Source organism: Hetaerina americana, unplaced genomic scaffold (assembly GCF_022747635.1).
Source record: "Hetaerina americana unplaced genomic scaffold, ioHetAmer1.1.p SCAF_9, whole genome shotgun sequence".
NCBI classification, from domain to species: Eukaryota; Metazoa; Arthropoda; class Insecta; order Odonata; family Calopterygidae; genus Hetaerina; species Hetaerina americana.
In genome coordinates, this window is record NW_027287538.1 from 15514699 (window position 1) to 15532203 (window position 17505).

The 17505-nt window shown below is 46.3% G+C and overlaps 1 protein-coding gene, 24 non-coding genes and 1 pseudogene across 25 annotated transcripts; all 26 read left to right on the forward strand.

Annotated features, from left to right (window-relative positions):
* Positions 1-196: 196 nt before the first annotated feature.
* On the forward strand, positions 197-1261 carry LOC139699012 (neurofilament medium polypeptide-like). Its single transcript, XM_071598009.1, has one exon. It carries the CDS (start codon positions 197-199, stop codon positions 1259-1261), a length of 1065 nt encoding a protein of 354 aa, XP_071454110.1.
* A 3795-nt stretch (positions 1262-5056) lies between these two features.
* LOC139699186 (5S ribosomal RNA) lies at positions 5057-5155 on the forward strand (annotated as a pseudogene).
* Positions 5156-5554: 399 nt separating this feature from the next.
* Positions 5555-5673, forward strand: LOC139699494 (5S ribosomal RNA). Its single transcript, XR_011703372.1, has one exon. It is a non-coding gene; the product is annotated as a 5S ribosomal RNA (ribosomal RNA).
* Positions 5674-6061: 388 nt separating this feature from the next.
* LOC139699495 (5S ribosomal RNA) lies at positions 6062-6180 on the forward strand. The gene has a single exon (XR_011703373.1). It is a non-coding gene; the product is annotated as a 5S ribosomal RNA (ribosomal RNA).
* Positions 6181-6569: 389 nt separating this feature from the next.
* LOC139699158 (5S ribosomal RNA) lies at positions 6570-6690 on the forward strand. Its single transcript, XR_011703082.1, has one exon. It is a non-coding gene; the product is annotated as a 5S ribosomal RNA (ribosomal RNA).
* A 389-nt stretch (positions 6691-7079) lies between these two features.
* Positions 7080-7199, forward strand: LOC139699133 (5S ribosomal RNA). The gene has a single exon (XR_011703059.1). It is a non-coding gene; the product is annotated as a 5S ribosomal RNA (ribosomal RNA).
* A 388-nt stretch (positions 7200-7587) lies between these two features.
* On the forward strand, positions 7588-7706 carry LOC139699497 (5S ribosomal RNA). Its single transcript, XR_011703374.1, has one exon. It is a non-coding gene; the product is annotated as a 5S ribosomal RNA (ribosomal RNA).
* A 385-nt stretch (positions 7707-8091) lies between these two features.
* On the forward strand, positions 8092-8210 carry LOC139699499 (5S ribosomal RNA). Its single transcript, XR_011703376.1, has one exon. It is a non-coding gene; the product is annotated as a 5S ribosomal RNA (ribosomal RNA).
* Positions 8211-8599: 389 nt separating this feature from the next.
* On the forward strand, positions 8600-8718 carry LOC139699702 (5S ribosomal RNA). Its single transcript, XR_011703568.1, has one exon. It is a non-coding gene; the product is annotated as a 5S ribosomal RNA (ribosomal RNA).
* Positions 8719-9107: 389 nt separating this feature from the next.
* On the forward strand, positions 9108-9225 carry LOC139699155 (5S ribosomal RNA). The gene has a single exon (XR_011703079.1). It is a non-coding gene; the product is annotated as a 5S ribosomal RNA (ribosomal RNA).
* Positions 9226-9614: 389 nt separating this feature from the next.
* LOC139699500 (5S ribosomal RNA) lies at positions 9615-9733 on the forward strand. The gene has a single exon (XR_011703377.1). It is a non-coding gene; the product is annotated as a 5S ribosomal RNA (ribosomal RNA).
* Positions 9734-10122: 389 nt separating this feature from the next.
* On the forward strand, positions 10123-10241 carry LOC139699501 (5S ribosomal RNA). Its single transcript, XR_011703378.1, has one exon. It is a non-coding gene; the product is annotated as a 5S ribosomal RNA (ribosomal RNA).
* A 389-nt stretch (positions 10242-10630) lies between these two features.
* LOC139699502 (5S ribosomal RNA) lies at positions 10631-10749 on the forward strand. The gene has a single exon (XR_011703380.1). It is a non-coding gene; the product is annotated as a 5S ribosomal RNA (ribosomal RNA).
* A 389-nt stretch (positions 10750-11138) lies between these two features.
* LOC139699712 (5S ribosomal RNA) lies at positions 11139-11257 on the forward strand. Its single transcript, XR_011703578.1, has one exon. It is a non-coding gene; the product is annotated as a 5S ribosomal RNA (ribosomal RNA).
* Positions 11258-11646: 389 nt separating this feature from the next.
* LOC139699503 (5S ribosomal RNA) lies at positions 11647-11765 on the forward strand. The gene has a single exon (XR_011703381.1). It is a non-coding gene; the product is annotated as a 5S ribosomal RNA (ribosomal RNA).
* A 389-nt stretch (positions 11766-12154) lies between these two features.
* On the forward strand, positions 12155-12273 carry LOC139699504 (5S ribosomal RNA). The gene has a single exon (XR_011703382.1). It is a non-coding gene; the product is annotated as a 5S ribosomal RNA (ribosomal RNA).
* A 384-nt stretch (positions 12274-12657) lies between these two features.
* LOC139699505 (5S ribosomal RNA) lies at positions 12658-12776 on the forward strand. Its single transcript, XR_011703383.1, has one exon. It is a non-coding gene; the product is annotated as a 5S ribosomal RNA (ribosomal RNA).
* Positions 12777-13165: 389 nt separating this feature from the next.
* On the forward strand, positions 13166-13284 carry LOC139699703 (5S ribosomal RNA). Its single transcript, XR_011703569.1, has one exon. It is a non-coding gene; the product is annotated as a 5S ribosomal RNA (ribosomal RNA).
* Positions 13285-13673: 389 nt separating this feature from the next.
* LOC139699157 (5S ribosomal RNA) lies at positions 13674-13791 on the forward strand. Its single transcript, XR_011703081.1, has one exon. It is a non-coding gene; the product is annotated as a 5S ribosomal RNA (ribosomal RNA).
* A 389-nt stretch (positions 13792-14180) lies between these two features.
* On the forward strand, positions 14181-14299 carry LOC139699506 (5S ribosomal RNA). The gene has a single exon (XR_011703384.1). It is a non-coding gene; the product is annotated as a 5S ribosomal RNA (ribosomal RNA).
* Positions 14300-14688: 389 nt separating this feature from the next.
* LOC139699508 (5S ribosomal RNA) lies at positions 14689-14807 on the forward strand. Its single transcript, XR_011703385.1, has one exon. It is a non-coding gene; the product is annotated as a 5S ribosomal RNA (ribosomal RNA).
* Positions 14808-15196: 389 nt separating this feature from the next.
* Positions 15197-15315, forward strand: LOC139699509 (5S ribosomal RNA). The gene has a single exon (XR_011703386.1). It is a non-coding gene; the product is annotated as a 5S ribosomal RNA (ribosomal RNA).
* Positions 15316-15704: 389 nt separating this feature from the next.
* LOC139699128 (5S ribosomal RNA) lies at positions 15705-15823 on the forward strand. Its single transcript, XR_011703054.1, has one exon. It is a non-coding gene; the product is annotated as a 5S ribosomal RNA (ribosomal RNA).
* A 389-nt stretch (positions 15824-16212) lies between these two features.
* LOC139699134 (5S ribosomal RNA) lies at positions 16213-16332 on the forward strand. The gene has a single exon (XR_011703060.1). It is a non-coding gene; the product is annotated as a 5S ribosomal RNA (ribosomal RNA).
* A 389-nt stretch (positions 16333-16721) lies between these two features.
* LOC139699511 (5S ribosomal RNA) lies at positions 16722-16840 on the forward strand. The gene has a single exon (XR_011703388.1). It is a non-coding gene; the product is annotated as a 5S ribosomal RNA (ribosomal RNA).
* A 390-nt stretch (positions 16841-17230) lies between these two features.
* Positions 17231-17349, forward strand: LOC139699512 (5S ribosomal RNA). Its single transcript, XR_011703389.1, has one exon. It is a non-coding gene; the product is annotated as a 5S ribosomal RNA (ribosomal RNA).
* Positions 17350-17505: the final 156 nt, after the last annotated feature.

Sequence of the window (17505 nt, forward strand, 5' to 3'; positions counted from 1 at the left end):
ACATTTATCCAAAGTTCGTTTTGAGATGGCAAATTACCTCCGTCTCCCGCCATCATATAGTATGGTCGTGGACGGCCCGATGTATGCAAGCCGTGGGCAAGAAAATAGACGTCGTGTCGCGTCGTTGCAAGTGTTTGCGGGCTTGATATTGCTAAAATAGTTGACTCGAGAGTGGTGGAAATTGCCAACGGCCACAATGCCAACCACAATCACGGCGTACGCCGACGCACTGAGGGGGAAAAAGCAAGCGGCAGAAGAGGAGGCGGTGCTGCCGACGAGAATGGAAGAGGACCGAGGAGTGGAGGAGATTCCCTTGGAGCAGGAGGAGGAGGTCAACCCAAGGATGAGGGTAGAGAAACGCAGGGAGAAGGAAGGACCAACCTACCACCCAGGAACGTCGAGCGAGGAAGACGTCGCCGGAAACGACGCTATTGCCGAGGGAGCGGGAAACGGGAGAAAGAGGAGGAAAGGGTCGAACACGAGAGGGCGGGGGAAAAGGATATCGATAGACGTAGCCCGTGGAAAGGAAACGGAGAGATCAACCATCACGAGGGAGGAAAGGTGTGATCCCTGTGCAGATCAGAGTAAGATTCAAGAGGGGAATAATGGGGGAGGAATCAAAATGGCCGTAGCAGTAGAAGAAGAATCAAAAGAAACCGGAGAACCCGATTCAATCGAGGGCGGTGATCGACGGCTTGCGGGGGAAGACAAGAAATTGGTCATGGCGCAAGAGAAGCAAATAGGAAGAAATCTAGACATGGTAACCCCTTTTAGCGACAAGGGTCTCGGGAAAGGGTTATCTGTGACGTTACGCGAAGGGGAGGGCAAACAGCATGAGGAAGAGGCTGAGGAGCGGAGGAGGGAAGAAGACCCGGAGGACAACGCGTCGACCAGCGGTCACCCCTGGAGGGAGGTGGAGGGACGTCGGAAGCGCGGTGGTGGCGAGGATGACAGCGGGAGGAAGTTTGGGCTCGGCGGGGACGAGAGCGAGGACTCCGACGCCAAGGACAACGGGAGCAGCGACACCGGGGACCAGGACGAGGCCCCGAGGAGATCCGGGAGAGGGGGCAAGGCGGAAACGACCGAGCAGAGACAGAAGACGAAGAAGAAGGACAAAGGAAAGAACAGCCTAAGCGTCGGACTCCAGGAGATAGCGGTGAGGTACGCATATATGAAGGAAGCCAAATGGAAAAGGGATGCAAAAAATACAGGGAATGATAAGGGGAAGCAAATGGGAACCCCGAATCCGGAATCCCAATGAATTACACATTGAACCCAAAATTGAGAATAGGCACGCTTAATGTATGTGGGGTTACAAGTAAAAACAGAATAGAAAAAGTATTCGACCTATTTAAAAGAGAAGACCTGGACATCCTACTATTGCAAGAGGTCATGGTGAGTGTACATTGGGAAACGGGCCCGGCGGAGATCTATATAAACAACCAAGAGCGGGAAAGAGGCACTGCGATCATGTTAAAAAGAAACATCACCGGAGAAAAAATGACAATGCTACCATCCGGGAGGGCGATGGCCATGACGATCCTTGGGATAAGGATAATAAATGTGTACGGCCCGGCCGGCACCAGGAAACTTCAGGAGAGGAGGGAATTTTACTCGCGGGACCTCCTGCCCCTGCTGAGCGACTTCCAAGGAATGGCACTGTTAGGGGGTGATTTTAACGCAATCATAGACGAGAAAGATAGCCAAAACAACGATGGAGGAGGAGCAAAATACCCACTGTGTGGTCCCCTAAAATCGATAGTTAAAAACCTCAGAGCCACTGACGCAAACAGATTAACAAGCACAAAAGATAACCTTCCGTACACCATCTACGGCGACAAATGGGCAACAAGGCAGGACCGCTTTTACGCATCCTACGACTTGAAAACCCATATATCCTCCTATGCGGTTCTTCCAGTGGCATGCTCCGACCACTGCGCAGTTATTATATCGGTCGATGGATCCCAAAGCAGGACGAGGCATCAGCCAAGGAAAAAGGAGTGGAGGATGAACGTCGAGCTGCTATATGAGAAAGACACCAGAGCCATACTGAAAGAAAACATCCAGCGATGGGAGGAAAGCTGGAGAGGATTGGATCCAAGCGAAAGGTGGGAAAACTCCAAAGTAAAAATAAGAAACCTTTTCGCACAACTGCACAGGGAGAGAGCCGAAGAAATCAGGGAAACCATGGCTTTTTACAGAGAAGCGCTCGAGGAGAGCCTAAAGACGAGAGAAAGGGAACGGAGCAACTGGGGGGAGATAAAAGAACTAAAAAGGAAAATCTTCGGAATGGAAGAGGAAAGGGCGAAAATATCAACATGGCACAGAAGCAAAATATGTTTGCCAGAAGAACATGCCTCGGTGTATTATCTGGGGAGGAGGTTAAAGGATTGCGCCAACAACTTACTCAAAAACGGCATTTTGAACGAGAACGGAACGAGGTTAAAAGAAGAGAGAGAAATCATAGAGCATGTATGCCACCATTTTGAGACTCTCCTTTCTGGGGAGGACACATCACTCAAGGAAGAGACAGAAAATCTCACGCCACTCCCCCAACTGCCAGTGGAGGTGGCAGAGAGGATGGCGGAAAGAATCACAAGGGAGGAGTGCGAGGATGCTATGAGATGGCTCCCCAAGGGGAGGTCCCCGGGTACCGACGGTATCCCTTTTGAATTCTACGTAGAATTCTGGGAAGAGCTGAAGGATTTAATCATTCCAGCGATAGAGAACATCCTCCAAAATGGCACCCTCACCACGACCCAAAGAGAGGGGAAAATTGTCCTAGTGCCGAAAAGAAAAGAGCCAAGGAGCCTAAATGACTACAGACCCATCACCCTCCTCAACGCCGATTACAAGGTAGTAGCTAAAATCGTTAAAACCAGACTCAACGAAGCCGTGGAAAAGATAATCGGGCCAGACCAACACATAGTAGGAAAGGGGAGGAACATTGTAACGGCGCTGACAACGATCAGAGACGCAATCGCGAGCCACGAGAGCAGGCAGGGCGCGGGCCTTAAACTGGTAGCGGTAGATATTGAGAAGGCTTTCGACAGGGTGAACATAAACCACGTATTGAACACATTAAAGAGGATGGGATTCCCCGAAAAGTTTTTGAATACAATAAAAATGTTCACGAACAACATCACGTCGAAAGTAAAATTGAGCGCGGGGGCCGAAACAAAGTCGTTCCCCGTGAGAAGATCAATCAGACAAGGCTGTCCGCTTTCGATGCTTCTGTTCTCTATATCACTGGAGCCCCTGCTACATAGTCTTCGCAGAAACATTAAAGGAATCCCGGCGGGGAACGGAAAAGTGTCCGCGGTGGCTTATGCGGACGACGTAACGATCTTCGCCCAAGATCAAGCGGAAATTCATGTAATAGGGAAATCATTAAAGGAATATGAGGAGGAAAGCGGGCAAAAAGTAAACATGGAAAAGACAAAGGCCTTGACAATAAAAGACGCCGACTTCACCGCGACCAGTGAATGGAAAGAGGTGACCTCGATGGACATTCTGGGCATTCCATGGAGTAGGACTTCCACGGAGACGACAAACGCAGTATGGGAAAAGGCAACGAGAATGATAAAAGGAACATTAGCGCAATTGAGAGACAGGGACCTAAACATACATCAGAAAGTCCTTGCGATAAACGCATTGTTATTATCCAAGGCATGGTACGCCGCACTGATTTTCCCGTTGCCAGAAAAACATGGGGCTCTATTGACGAAAATAGCAACGCAATACCTTTGGGGAGGGCATTTGCTAAGAGTAGCAAAGAGCCAGGCCTGTCTACCCAAGGGGAAGGGGGGCCTAGGGCTGATCGACGTGCGGGACAAAGCCCTGGCACTCTATGCAAAGACAGTAATAAACATCCTATCCGACGACTGTCAACATTCAAAAGATCTGCTAAAGGCGGCATGGGGTGCACCAGGGCAGGATAGACTGCTGATGAAAACTATCAGGAAAGTTAAGGACTTAGTAGAAAAGATGCCGAGAGGAGTGACAGCCACCACCAAGTGCCTTTACCGACAACTCAGAAGCGACGACAACCACCGAATCAACATCGAAAAGCACATCCTATCGGTAAATTGGAAGAGAGTGTGGAAGAACATCAACGAAATAGCCATGACCCTAAGGACAAAGAGCGTCCTATTCCTATTCGCAAACTATATAGTGACCACCCAGCAAGTGAAACAAAACATGTATCTAACAAGCAGGAACGAATGCGAATACTGTGACAAAGCCGACACACAAGACCACAGGGTGTTCGAATGCACCATCTCAAGGAGGAGGTGGTGCCTAATAAAAAGAACATTTAGAGAATTAAACACCTTTGGAGAAAAGGAGATAGGAAATAGGAATATGATGATTCTGGATTTCAACATCTTTCCCCGCGTGAAAATGGAAACAATGTGCTGGCTGATTGGACAGCACCTTCTTACGGTACACAAGTGGGTTAAAATAGATATAGAAAGTTGGTGGGAACAAGTGAAAAAAGAGAGCAAAAACCTACCGGGCCGATTACAGCCATATTGGAAGAAAGTAGAACAAATGGTAAAAAAAGAAGTCATGAAAGAATAACAAGTTTAAAGAAAATTGGTCTTGGACTCAATGTAAACTGTCATGTATGCAAGGAAATATATTACCGATAACAAGTATGTGAATAAAGGGAATACGTTCAATAAATAAGAGCAGATAATAATGTAAACAATGTATCATTAATGTTTAACTGTGAAAAAAAGACGCAAAGGGGATGTTTAAAAAAAATTTGACTATTTATAATTGGCTTGATTTCATTGTAATCATTTTGTTCCCTATAAAGGATCTTGTATTGTTAATTCAAGTAAGGAAAATGTTCCCTAAGTTATGTGACGGTGAACACTTTCCGAATGCTTATAGTTCATAAGTGGTTCATACTTATATCATCCTTTGTTTAGAATTGTTCAATTGTGAAAATGTTCAATCTGTGGTCTTATGCACGCTTAAGATGGTGCACATGGTGTTAAATAACTATGTCTGTGAATGGAAATACATGCAATAAAAAAAAAAAAAAAAAATACCACGCTGAATACACCGGTTCTCGTCCGATCACCGAAGTTAAGCAGCATCGGGCCCGGATAGTACTTGGATGGGTGACCGCCTGGGAACACCGGGTGCCGTTGGCTTTCAATATTTTTTTTCCGAAACGAACGTATTTTGAGGCATTCTCTGATGTTTTTAATTTTTTTCAAATAATTTATTTTGCAATGCCAGACATTGCATGCGTGATTTTGAATTGGTATGTTCCCTTTTGACACCATTCCATTTCATCTAGATGCGACCAGCTCTCTTGGGGCAATGCATTGGTGCTGTAGTAACCCGTATCTCTTCCACATTTATCCAAAGTTCGTTTTGAGATGGCAAATTACCTCCGTCTCCCGCCATCATATAGTATGGTCGTGGACGGCCCGATGTATGCAAGCCGTGGGCAAGAAAATAGACGTCGTGTCGCGTCGTTGCAAGTGTTTGCGGGCTTGATATTGCTAAAATAGTTGACTCGAGAGTGGTGGAAAATGCCAACGGCCATACCACGCTGAATACACCGGTTCTCGTCCGATCACCGAAGTTAAGCAGCATCGGGCCCGGATAGTACTTGGATGGGTGACCGCCTGGGAACACCGGGTGCCGTTGGCTTTCAATATTTTTTTTCCGAAACGAACGTATTTTGAGGCATTCTCTGATGTTTTTAATTTTTTCAAATAATTTATTTTGCAATGCCAGACATTGCATGCGTGATTTTGAATTGGTATGTTCCCTTTTGACACCATTCCATTTCATCTAGATGCGACCAGCTCTCTTGGGGCAATGCATTGGTGCTGTAGTAACCCGTATCTCTTCCACATTTATCCAAAGTTCGTTTTGAGATGGCAAATTACCTCCGTCTCCCGCCATCATATAGTATGGTCGTGGACGGCCCGATGTATGCAAGCCGTGGGCAAGAAAATAGACGTCGTGTCGCGTCGTTGCAAGTGTTTGCGGGCTTGATATTGCTAAAATAGTTGACTCGAGAGTGGTGGAAATTGCCAACGGCCATACCACGCTGAATACACCGGTTCTCGTCCGATCACCGAAGTTAAGCAGCATCGGGCCCGGATAGTACTTGGATGGGTGACCGCCTGGGAACACCGGGTGCCGTTGGCTTTAAATATTTTTTTTCCGAAACGAACGTATTTTGAGGCATTCTCTGATGTTTTAAATTTTTTTCAAATAATTTATTTTGCAATGCCAGACATTGCATGCGTGATTTTGAATTGGTATGTTCCCTTTTGACACCATTCCATTTCATCTAGATGGGACCAGCTCTCTTGGGGCAATGCATTGGTGCTGTAGTAACCCGTATCTCTTCCACATTTATCCAAAGTTCGTTTTGAGATGGCAAATTACCTCCGTCTCCCGCCATCATATAGTATGGTCGTGGACGGCCCGATGTATGCAAGCCGTGGGCAAGAAAATAGACGTCGTGTCGCGTCGTTGCAAGTGTTTGCGGGCTTGATATTGCTAAAATAGTTGACTCGAGAGTGGTGGAAAATGCCAACGGCCATACCACGCTGAATACAACCGGTTCTCGTCAGATCACCGAAGTTAAGCAGCATTCGGGCACGGATAGTACTTGGATGGGTGACCGCCTGGGAACACCGGGTGCCGTTGGCTTTCAATATTTTTTTTCCGAAACGAACGTATTTTGAGGCATTCTCTGATGTTTTTAATTTTTTTCAAATAATTATTTTGCAATGCCAGACATTGCAATGCGTGATTTTGAATTGGTATGTTCCCATTTGACACCATTCCATTTCATCTAGATGCGACCAGCTCTCTTGGGGCAATGCATTGGTGCTGTAGTAACCCGTATCTCTTCACATTTATCCAAAGTTCGTTTTGAAATGGCAAATTACCTCCGTCTCCCGCCATCATATAGTATGGTCGTGGACGGCCCGATGTATGCAAGCCGTGGGCAAGAAAATAGACGCCGTGTCGCGTCGTTGCAAGTGTTTGCGGGCTTTGATATTGCTAAAATAGTTGACTCGAGAGTGGTGGAAATTGCCAACGGCCATACCACGCTGAATACAACCGGTTCTCGTCCGATCACCGAAGTTAAGCAGCATCGGGCCCGGATAGTACTTGGATGGGTGACCGCCTGGGAACACCGGGTGCCGTTGGCTTTCAATATTTTTTTTCCGAAACGAACGTATTTTGAGGCATTCTCTGATGTTTTAAATTTTTTTCAAATAATTTATTTTGCAATGCCAGACATTGCATGCGTGATTTTGAATTGGTATGTTCCCTTTTGACACCATTCCATTTCATCTAGATGCGACCAGCTCTCTTGGGGCAATGCATTGGTGCTGTAGTAACCCGTATCTCTTCCACATTTATCCAAAGTTCGTTTTGAGATGGCAAATTACCTCCGTCTCCCGCCATCATATAGTATGGTCGTGGACGGCCCGATGTATGCAAGCCGTGGGCAAGAAAATAGACGTCGTGTCGCGTCGTTGCAAGTGTTTGCGGGCTTGATATTGCTAAAATAGTTGACTCGAGAGTGTGGAAATTGCCAACGGCCATACCACGCTGAATACACCGGTTCTCGTCCGATCACCGAAGTTAAGCAGCATCGGGCCCGGATAGTACTTGGATGGGTGACCGCCTGGGAACACCGGGTGCCGTTGGCTTTCAATATTTTTTTTCCGAAACGAACGTATTTTGAGGCATTCTCTGATGTTTTAAATTTTTTTCAAATAATTTATTTTGCAATGCCAGACATTGCATGCGTGATTTTGAATTGGTATGTTCCCTTTTGACACCATTCCATTTCATCTAGATGCGACCAGCTCTCTTGGGGCAATGCATTTGGTGCTGTAGTAACCCGTATCTCTTCCACATTTATCCAAAGTTCGTTTTGAGATGGCAAATTACCTCCGTCTCCCGCCATCATATGGTCGTGGACGGCCCGATGTATGCAAGCCGTGGGCAAGAAAATAGACGTCGTGTCGCGTCGTTGCAAGTGTTTGCGGGCTTGATATTGCTAAAATAGTTGACTCGAGAGTGGTGGAAATTGCCAACGGCCATACCACGCTGAATACACCGGTTCTCGTCCGATCACCGAAGTTAAGCAGCATCGGGCCCGGATAGTACTTGGATGGGTGACCGCCTGGGAACACCGGGTGCCGTTGGCTTTAAATATTTTTTTTCCGAAACGAACGTATTTTGAGGCATTCTCTGATGTTTTAAATTTTTTTCAAATAATTTATTTTGCAATGCCAGACATTGCATGCGTGATTTTGAATTGGTATGTTCCCTTTTGACACCATTCCATTTCATCTAGATGCGACCAGCTCTCTTGGGGCAATGCATTGGTGCTGTAGTAACCCGTATCTCTTCCACATTTATCCAAAGTTCGTTTTGAGATGGCAAATTACCTCCGTCTCCCGCCATCATATAGTATGGTCGTGGACGGCCCGATGTATGCAAGCCGTGGGCAAGAAAATAGACGTCGTGTCGCGTCGTTGCAAGTGTTTGCGGGCTTGATATTGCTAAAATAGTTGACTCGAGAGTGGTTGAAATTGCCAACGGCCATACCACTCTGAATGCACCGGTTCTCGTCCGATCACCGAAGTTAAGCAGCATCGGGCCCGGATAGTACTTGGATGGGTGACCGCCTGGGAACACCGGGTGCCGTTGGCTTTCAATATTTTTTTTCCGAAACGAACGTATTTTGAGGCATTCTCTGATGTTTTTAATTTTTTTCAAATAATTTATTTTGCAATGCCAGACATTGCATGCGTGATTTTGAATTGGTATGTTCCCTTTTGACACCATTCCATTTCATCTAGATGCGACCAGCTCTCTTGGGGCAATGCATTGGTGCTGTAGTAACCCGTATCTCTTCCACATTTATCCAAAGTTCGTTTTGAGATGGCAAATTACCTCCGTCTCCCGCCATCATATAGTATGGTCGTGGACGGCCCGATGTATGCAAGCCGTGGGCAAGAAAATAGACGTCGTGTCGCGTCGTTGCAAGTGTTTGCGGGCTTGATATTGCTAAAATAGTTGACTCGAGAGTGGTAGAAATTGCCAACGGCCATACCACGCTGAATACACCGGTTCTCGTCCGAGATCGAAGTTAAGCAGCATCGGGCCCGGATAGTACTTGGATGGGTGACCGCCTGGGAACACCGGGTGCCGTTGGCTTTCAATATTTTTTTTCCGAAACGAACGTATTTTGAGGCATTCTCTGATATTTTTAATTTTTTTCAAATAATTTATTTTGCAATGCCAGACATTGCATGCGTGATTTTGAATTGGTATGTTCCCTTTTGACACCATTCCATTTCATCTAGATGCGACCAGCTCTCTTGGGGCAATGCATTGGTGCTGTAGTAACCCGTATCTCTTCCACATTTATCCAAAGTTCGTTTTGAGATGGCAAATTACCTCCGTCTCCCGCCATCATATAGTATGGTCGTGGACGGCCCGATGTATGCAAGCCGTGGGCAAGAAAATAGACGTCGTGTCGCGTCGTTGCAAGTGTTTGCGGGCTTGATATTGCTAAAATAGTTGACTCGAGAGTGGTGGAAATTGCCAACGGCCATACCACGCTGAATACACCGGTTCTCGTCCGATCACCGAAGTTAAGCAGCATCGGGCCCGGATAGTACTTGGATGGGTGACCGCCTGGGAACACCGGGTGCCGTTGGCTTTCAATATTTTTTTTCCGAAACGAACGTATTTTGAGGCATTCTCTGATGTTTTTAATTTTTTTCAAATAATTTATTTTGCAATGCCAGACATTGCATGCGTGATTTTGAATTGGTATGTTCCCTTTTGACACCATTCCATTTCATCTAGATGCGACCAGCTCTCTTGGGGCAATGCATTGGTGCTGTAGTAACCCGTATCTCTTCCACATTTATCCAAAGTTCGTTTTGAGATGGCAAATTACCTCCGTCTCCCGCCATCATATAGTATGGTCGTGGACGGCCCGATGTATGCAAGCCGTGGGCAAGAAAATAGACGTCGTGTCGCGTCGTTGCAAGTGTTTGCGGGCTTGATATTGCTAAAATAGTTGACTCGAGAGTGGTGGAAATTGCCAACGGCCATACCACGCTGAATACACCGGTTCTCGTCCGATCACCGAAGTTAAGCAGCATCGGGCCCGGATAGTACTTGGATGGGTGACCGCCTGGGAACACCGGGTGCCGTTGGCTTTCAATATTTTTTTTCCGAAACGAACGTATTTTGAGGCATTCTCTGATGTTTTTAATTTTTTTCAAATAATTTATTTTGCAATGCCAGACATTGCATGCGTGATTTTGAATTGGTATGTTCCCTTTTGACACCATTCCATTTCATCTAGATGCGACCAGCTCTCTTGGGGCAATGCATTGGTGCTGTAGTAACCCGTATCTCTTCCACATTTATCCAAAGTTCGTTTTGAGATGGCAAATTACCTCCGTCTCCCGCCATCATATAGTATGGTCGTGGACGGCCCGATGTATGCAAGCCGTGGGCAAGAAAATAGACGTCGTGTCGCGTCGTTGCAAGTGTTTGCGGGCTTGATATTGCTAAAATAGTTGACTCGAGAGTGGTGGAAATTGCCAACGGCCATACCACGCTGAATACACCGGTTCTCGTCCGATCACCGAAGTTAAGCAGCATCGGGCCCGGATAGTACTTGGATGGGTGACCGCCTGGGAACACCGGGTGCCGTTGGCTTTAAATATTTTTTTTCCGAAACGAACGTATTTTGAGGCATTCTCTGATGTTTTAAATTTTTTTCAAATAATTTATTTTGCAATGCCAGACATTGCATGCGTGATTTTGAATTGGTATGTTCCCTTTTGACACCATTCCATTTCATCTAGATGGGACCAGCTCTCTTGGGGCAATGCATTGGTGCTGTAGTAACCCGTATCTCTTCCACATTTATCCAAAGTTCGTTTTGAGATGGCAAATTACCTCCGTCTCCCGCCATCATATAGTATGGTCGTGGACGGCCCGATGTATGCAAGCCGTGGGCAAGAAAATAGACGTCGTGTCGCGTCGTTGCAAGTGTTTGCGGGCTTGATATTGCTAAAATAGTTGACTCGAGAGTGGTGGAAAATGCCAACGGCCATACCACGCTGAATACACCGGTTCTCGTCCGATCACCGAAGTTAAGCAGCATCGGGCACGGATAGTACTTGGATGGGTGACCGCCTGGGAACACCGGGTGCCGTTGGCTTTCAATATTTTTTTTCCGAAACGAACGTATTTTGAGGCATTCTCTGATGTTTTTAATTTTTTTCAAATAATTTATTTTGCAATGCCAGACATTGCATGCGTGATTTTGAATTGGTATGTTCCCTTTTGACACCATTCCATTTCATCTAGATGCGACCAGCTCTCTTGGGGCAATGCATTGGTGCTGTAGTAACCCGTATCTCTTCCACATTTATCCAAAGTTCGTTTTGAAATGGCAAATTACCTCCGTCTCCCGCCATCATATAGTATGGTCGTGGACGGCCCGATGTATGCAAGCCGTGGGCAAGAAAATAGACGCCGTGTCGCGTCGTTGCAAGTGTTTGCGGGCTTGATATTGCTAAAATAGTTGACTCGAGAGTGGTGGAAATTGCCAACGGCCATACCACGCTGAATACACCGGTTCTCGTCCGATCACCGAAGTTAAGCAGCATCGGGCCCGGATAGTACTTGGATGGGTGACCGCCTGGGAACACCGGGTGCCGTTGGCTTTCAATATTTTTTTTCCGAAACGAACGTATTTTGAGGCATTCTCTGATGTTTTAAATTTTTTTCAAATAATTTATTTTGCAATGCCAGACATTGCATGCGTGATTTTGAATTGGTATGTTCCCTTTTGACACCATTCCATTTCATCTAGATGCGACCAGCTCTCTTGGGGCAATGCATTGGTGCTGTAGTAACCCGTATCTCTTCCACATTTATCCAAAGTTCGTTTTGAGATGGCAAATTACCTCCGTCTCCCGCCATCATATAGTATGGTCGTGGACGGCCCGATGTATGCAAGCCGTGGGCAAGAAAATAGACGTCGTGTCGCGTCGTTGCAAGTGTTTGCGGGCTTGATATTGCTAAAATAGTTGACTCGAGAGTGGTGGAAATTGCCAACGGCCATACCACGCTGAATACACCGGTTCTCGTCCGATCACCGAAGTTAAGCAGCATCGGGCCCGGATAGTACTTGGATGGGTGACCGCCTGGGAACACCGGGTGCCGTTGGCTTTCAATATTTTTTTTCCGAAACGAACGTATTTTGAGGCATTCTCTGATGTTTTAAATTTTTTTCAAATAATTTATTTTGCAATGCCAGACATTGCATGCGTGATTTTGAATTGGTATGTTCCCTTTTGACACCATTCCATTTCATCTAGATGCGACCAGCTCTCTTGGGGCAATGCATTGGTGCTGTAGTAACCCGTATCTCTTCCACATTTATCCAAAGTTCGTTTTGAGATGGCAAATTACCTCCGTCTCCCGCCATCATATGGTCGTGGACGGCCCGATGTATGCAAGCCGTGGGCAAGAAAATAGACGTCGTGTCGCGTCGTTGCAAGTGTTTGCGGGCTTGATATTGCTAAAATAGTTGACTCGAGAGTGGTGGAAATTGCCAACGGCCATACCACGCTGAATACACCGGTTCTCGTCCGATCACCGAAGTTAAGCAGCATCGGGCCCGGATAGTACTTGGATGGGTGACCGCCTGGGAACACCGGGTGCCGTTGGCTTTAAATATTTTTTTTCCGAAACGAACGTATTTTGAGGCATTCTCTGATGTTTTAAATTTTTTTCAAATAATTTATTTTGCAATGCCAGACATTGCATGCGTGATTTTGAATTGGTATGTTCCCTTTTGACACCATTCCATTTCATCTAGATGCGACCAGCTCTCTTGGGGCAATGCATTGGTGCTGTAGTAACCCGTATCTCTTCCACATTTATCCAAAGTTCGTTTTGAGATGGCAAATTACCTCCGTCTCCCGCCATCATATAGTATGGTCGTGGACGGCCCGATGTATGCAAGCCGTGGGCAAGAAAATAGACGTCGTGTCGCGTCGTTGCAAGTGTTTGCGGGCTTGATATTGCTAAAATAGTTGACTCGAGAGTGGTTGAAATTGCCAACGGCCATACCACTCTGAATGCACCGGTTCTCGTCCGATCACCGAAGTTAAGCAGCATCGGGCCCGGATAGTACTTGGATGGGTGACCGCCTGGGAACACCGGGTGCCGTTGGCTTTCAATATTTTTTTTCCGAAACGAACGTATTTTGAGGCATTCTCTGATGTTTTTAATTTTTTTCAAATAATTTATTTTGCAATGCCAGACATTGCATGCGTGATTTTGAATTGGTATGTTCCCTTTTGACACCATTCCATTTCATCTAGATGCGACCAGCTCTCTTGGGGCAATGCATTGGTGCTGTAGTAACCCGTATCTCTTCCACATTTATCCAAAGTTCGTTTTGAGATGGCAAATTACCTCCGTCTCCCGCCATCATATAGTATGGTCGTGGACGGCCCGATGTATGCAAGCCGTGGGCAAGAAAATAGACGTCGTGTCGCGTCGTTGCAAGTGTTTGCGGGCTTGATATTGCTAAAATAGTTGACTCGAGAGTGGTAGAAATTGCCAACGGCCATACCACGCTGAATACACCGGTTCTCGTCCGAGATCGAAGTTAAGCAGCATCGGGCCCGGATAGTACTTGGATGGGTGACCGCCTGGGAACACCGGGTGCCGTTGGCTTTCAATATTTTTTTTCCGAAACGAACGTATTTTGAGGCATTCTCTGATATTTTTAATTTTTTTCAAATAATTTATTTTGCAATGCCAGACATTGCATGCGTGATTTTGAATTGGTATGTTCCCTTTTGACACCATTCCATTTCATCTAGATGCGACCAGCTCTCTTGGGGCAATGCATTGGTGCTGTAGTAACCCGTATCTCTTCCACATTTATCCAAAGTTCGTTTTGAGATGGCAAATTACCTCCGTCTCCCGCCATCATATAGTATGGTCGTGGACGGCCCGATGTATGCAAGCCGTGGGCAAGAAAATAGACGTCGTGTCGCGTCGTTGCAAGTGTTTGCGGGCTTGATATTGCTAAAATAGTTGACTCGAGAGTGGTGGAAATTGCCAACGGCCATACCACGCTGAATACACCGGTTCTCGTCCGATCACCGAAGTTAAGCAGCATCGGGCCCGGATAGTACTTGGATGGGTGACCGCCTGGGAACACCGGGTGCCGTTGGCTTTCAATATTTTTTTTCCGAAACGAACGTATTTTGAGGCATTCTCTGATGTTTTTAATTTTTTTCAAATAATTTATTTTGCAATGCCAGACATTGCATGCGTGATTTTGAATTGGTATGTTCCCTTTTGACACCATTCCATTTCATCTAGATGCGACCAGCTCTCTTGGGGCAATGCATTGGTGCTGTAGTAACCCGTATCTCTTCCACATTTATCCAAAGTTCGTTTTGAGATGGCAAATTACCTCCGTCTCCCGCCATCATATAGTATGGTCGTGGACGGCCCGATGTATGCAAGCCGTGGGCAAGAAAATAGACGTCGTGTCGCGTCGTTGCAAGTGTTTGCGGGCTTGATATTGCTAAAATAGTTGACTCGAGAGTGGTGGAAATTGCCAACGGCCATACCACGCTGAATACACCGGTTCTCGTCCGATCACCGAAGTTAAGCAGCATCGGGCCCGGATAGTACTTGGATGGGTGACCGCCTGGGAACACCGGGTGCCGTTGGCTTTCAATATTTTTTTTCCGAAACGAACGTATTTTGAGGCATTCTCTGATGTTTTAAATTTTTTTCAAATAATTTATTTTGCAATGCCAGACATTGCATGCGTGATTTTGAATTGGTATGTTCCCTTTTGACACCATTCCATTTCATCTAGATGCGACCAGCTCTCTTGGGGCAATGCATTGGTGCTGTAGTAACCCGTATCTCTTCCACATTTATCCAAAGTTCGTTTTGAGATGGCAAATTACCTCCGTCTCCCGCCATCATATAGTATGGTCGTGGACGGCCCGATGTATGCAAGCCGTGGGCAAGAAAATAGACGTCGTGTCGCGTCGTTGCAAGTGTTTGCGGGCTTGATATTGCTAAAATAGTTGACTCGAGAGTGGTGGAAATTGCCAACGGCCATACCACGCTGAATACACCGGTTCTCGTCCGATCACCGAAGTTAAGCAGCATCGGGCCCGGATAGTACTTGGATGGGTGACCGCCTGGGAACACCGGGTGCCGTTGGCTTTCAATATTTTTTTTCCGAAACGAACGTATTTTGAGGCATTCTCTGATGTTTTTAATTTTTTTCAAATAATTTATTTTGCAATGCCAGACATTGCATGCGTGATTTTGAATTGGTATGTTCCCTTTTGACACCATTCCATTTCATCTAGATGCGACCAGCTCTCTTGGGGCAATGCATTGGTGCTGTAGTAACCCGTATCTCTTCCACATTTATCCAAAGTTCGTTTTGAGATGGCAAATTACCTCCGTCTCCCGCCATCATATAGTATGGTCGTGGACGGCCCGATGTATGCAAGCCGTGGGCAAGAAAATAGACGTCGTGTCGCGTCGTTGCAAGTGTTTGCGGGCTTGATATTGCTAAAATAGTTGACTCGAGAGTGGTGGGAATTGCCAACGGCCATACCACGCTGAATACACCGGTTCTCGTCCGATCACCGAAGTTAGGCAGCATCGGGCCCGGATAGTACTTGGATGGGTGACCGCCTGGGAACACCGGGTGCCGTTGGCTTTCAATATTTTTTTTCCGAAACGAACGTATTTTGAGGCATTCTCTGATGTTTTTAATTTTTTTCAAATAATTTATTTTGCAATGCCAGACATTGCATGCGTGATTTTGAATTGGTATGTTCCCTTTTGACACCATTCCATTTCATCTAGATGCGACCAGCTCTCTTGGGGCAATGCATTGGTGCTGTAGTAACCCGTATCTCTTCCACATTTATCCAAAGTTCGTTTTGAGATGGCAAATTACCTCCGTCTCCCGCCATCATATAGTATGGTCGTGGACGGCCCGATGTATGCAAGCCGTGGGCAAGAAAATAGACGTCGTGTCGCGTCGTTGCAAGTGTTTGCGGGCTTGATATTGCTAAAATAGTTGACTCGAGAGTGGTGGAAAATGCCAACGGCCATACCACGCTGAATACAACCGGTTCTCGTCCGATCACCGAAGTTAAGCAGCATCGGGCCCGGATAGTACTTGGATGGGTGACCGCCTGGGAACACCGGGTGCCGTTGGCTTTCAATATTTTTTTTCCGAAACGAACGTATTTTGAGGCATTCTCTGATGTTTTAAATTTTTTTCAAATAATTTATTTTGCAATGCCAGACATTGCATGCGTGATTTTGAATTGGTATGTTCCCTTTTGACACCATTCCATTTCATCTAGATGCGACCAGCTCTCTTGGGGCAATGCATTGGTGCTGTAGTAACCCGTATCTCTTCCACATTTATCCAAAGTTCGTTTTGAGATGGCAAATTACCTCCGTCTCCCGCCATCATATAGTATGGTCGTGGACGGCCCGATGTATGCAAGCCGTGGGCAAGAAAATAGACGTCGTGTCGCGTCGTTGCAAGTGTTTGCGGGCTTGATATTGCTAAAATAGTTGACTCGAGAGTGGTGGAAATTGCCAACGGCCATACCACGCTGAATACACCGGTTCTCGTCCGATCACCGAAGTTAAGCAGCATCGGGCCCGGATAGTACTTGGATGGGTGACCGCCTGGGAACACCGGGTGCCGTTGGCTTTCAATATTTTTTTTTCCGAAACGAACGTATTTTGAGGCATTCTCTGATGTTTTAAATTTTTTTCAAATAATTTATTTTGCAATGCCAGACATTGCATGCGTGATTTTGAATTGGTATGTTCCCTTTTGACACCATTCCATTTCATCTAGATGCGACCAGCTCTCTTGGGGCAATGCATTGGTGCTGTAGTAACCCGTATCTCTTCCACATTTATCCAAAGTTCGTTTTGAGATGGCAAATTACCTCCGTCTCCCGCCATCATATAGTATGGTCGTGGACGGCCCGATGTATGCAAGCCGTGGGCAAGAAAATAGACGTCGTGTCGCGTCGTTGCAAGTGTTTGCGGGCTTGATATTGCTAAAATAGTTGACTCGAGAGTGGTGGAAATTGCCAACGGCCATACCACGCTGAATACACCGGTTCTCGTCCGATCACCGAAGTTAAGCAGCATCGGGCCCGGATAGTACTTGGATGGGTGACCGCCTGGGAACACCGGGTGCCGTTGGCTTTCAATATTTTTTTTCCGAAACGAACGTATTTTGAGGCATTCTCTGATGTTTTTAATTTTTTTCAAATAATTTATTTTGCAATGCCAGACATTGCATGCGTGATTTTGAATTGGTATGTTCCCTTTTGACACCATTCCATTTCATCTAGATGCGAC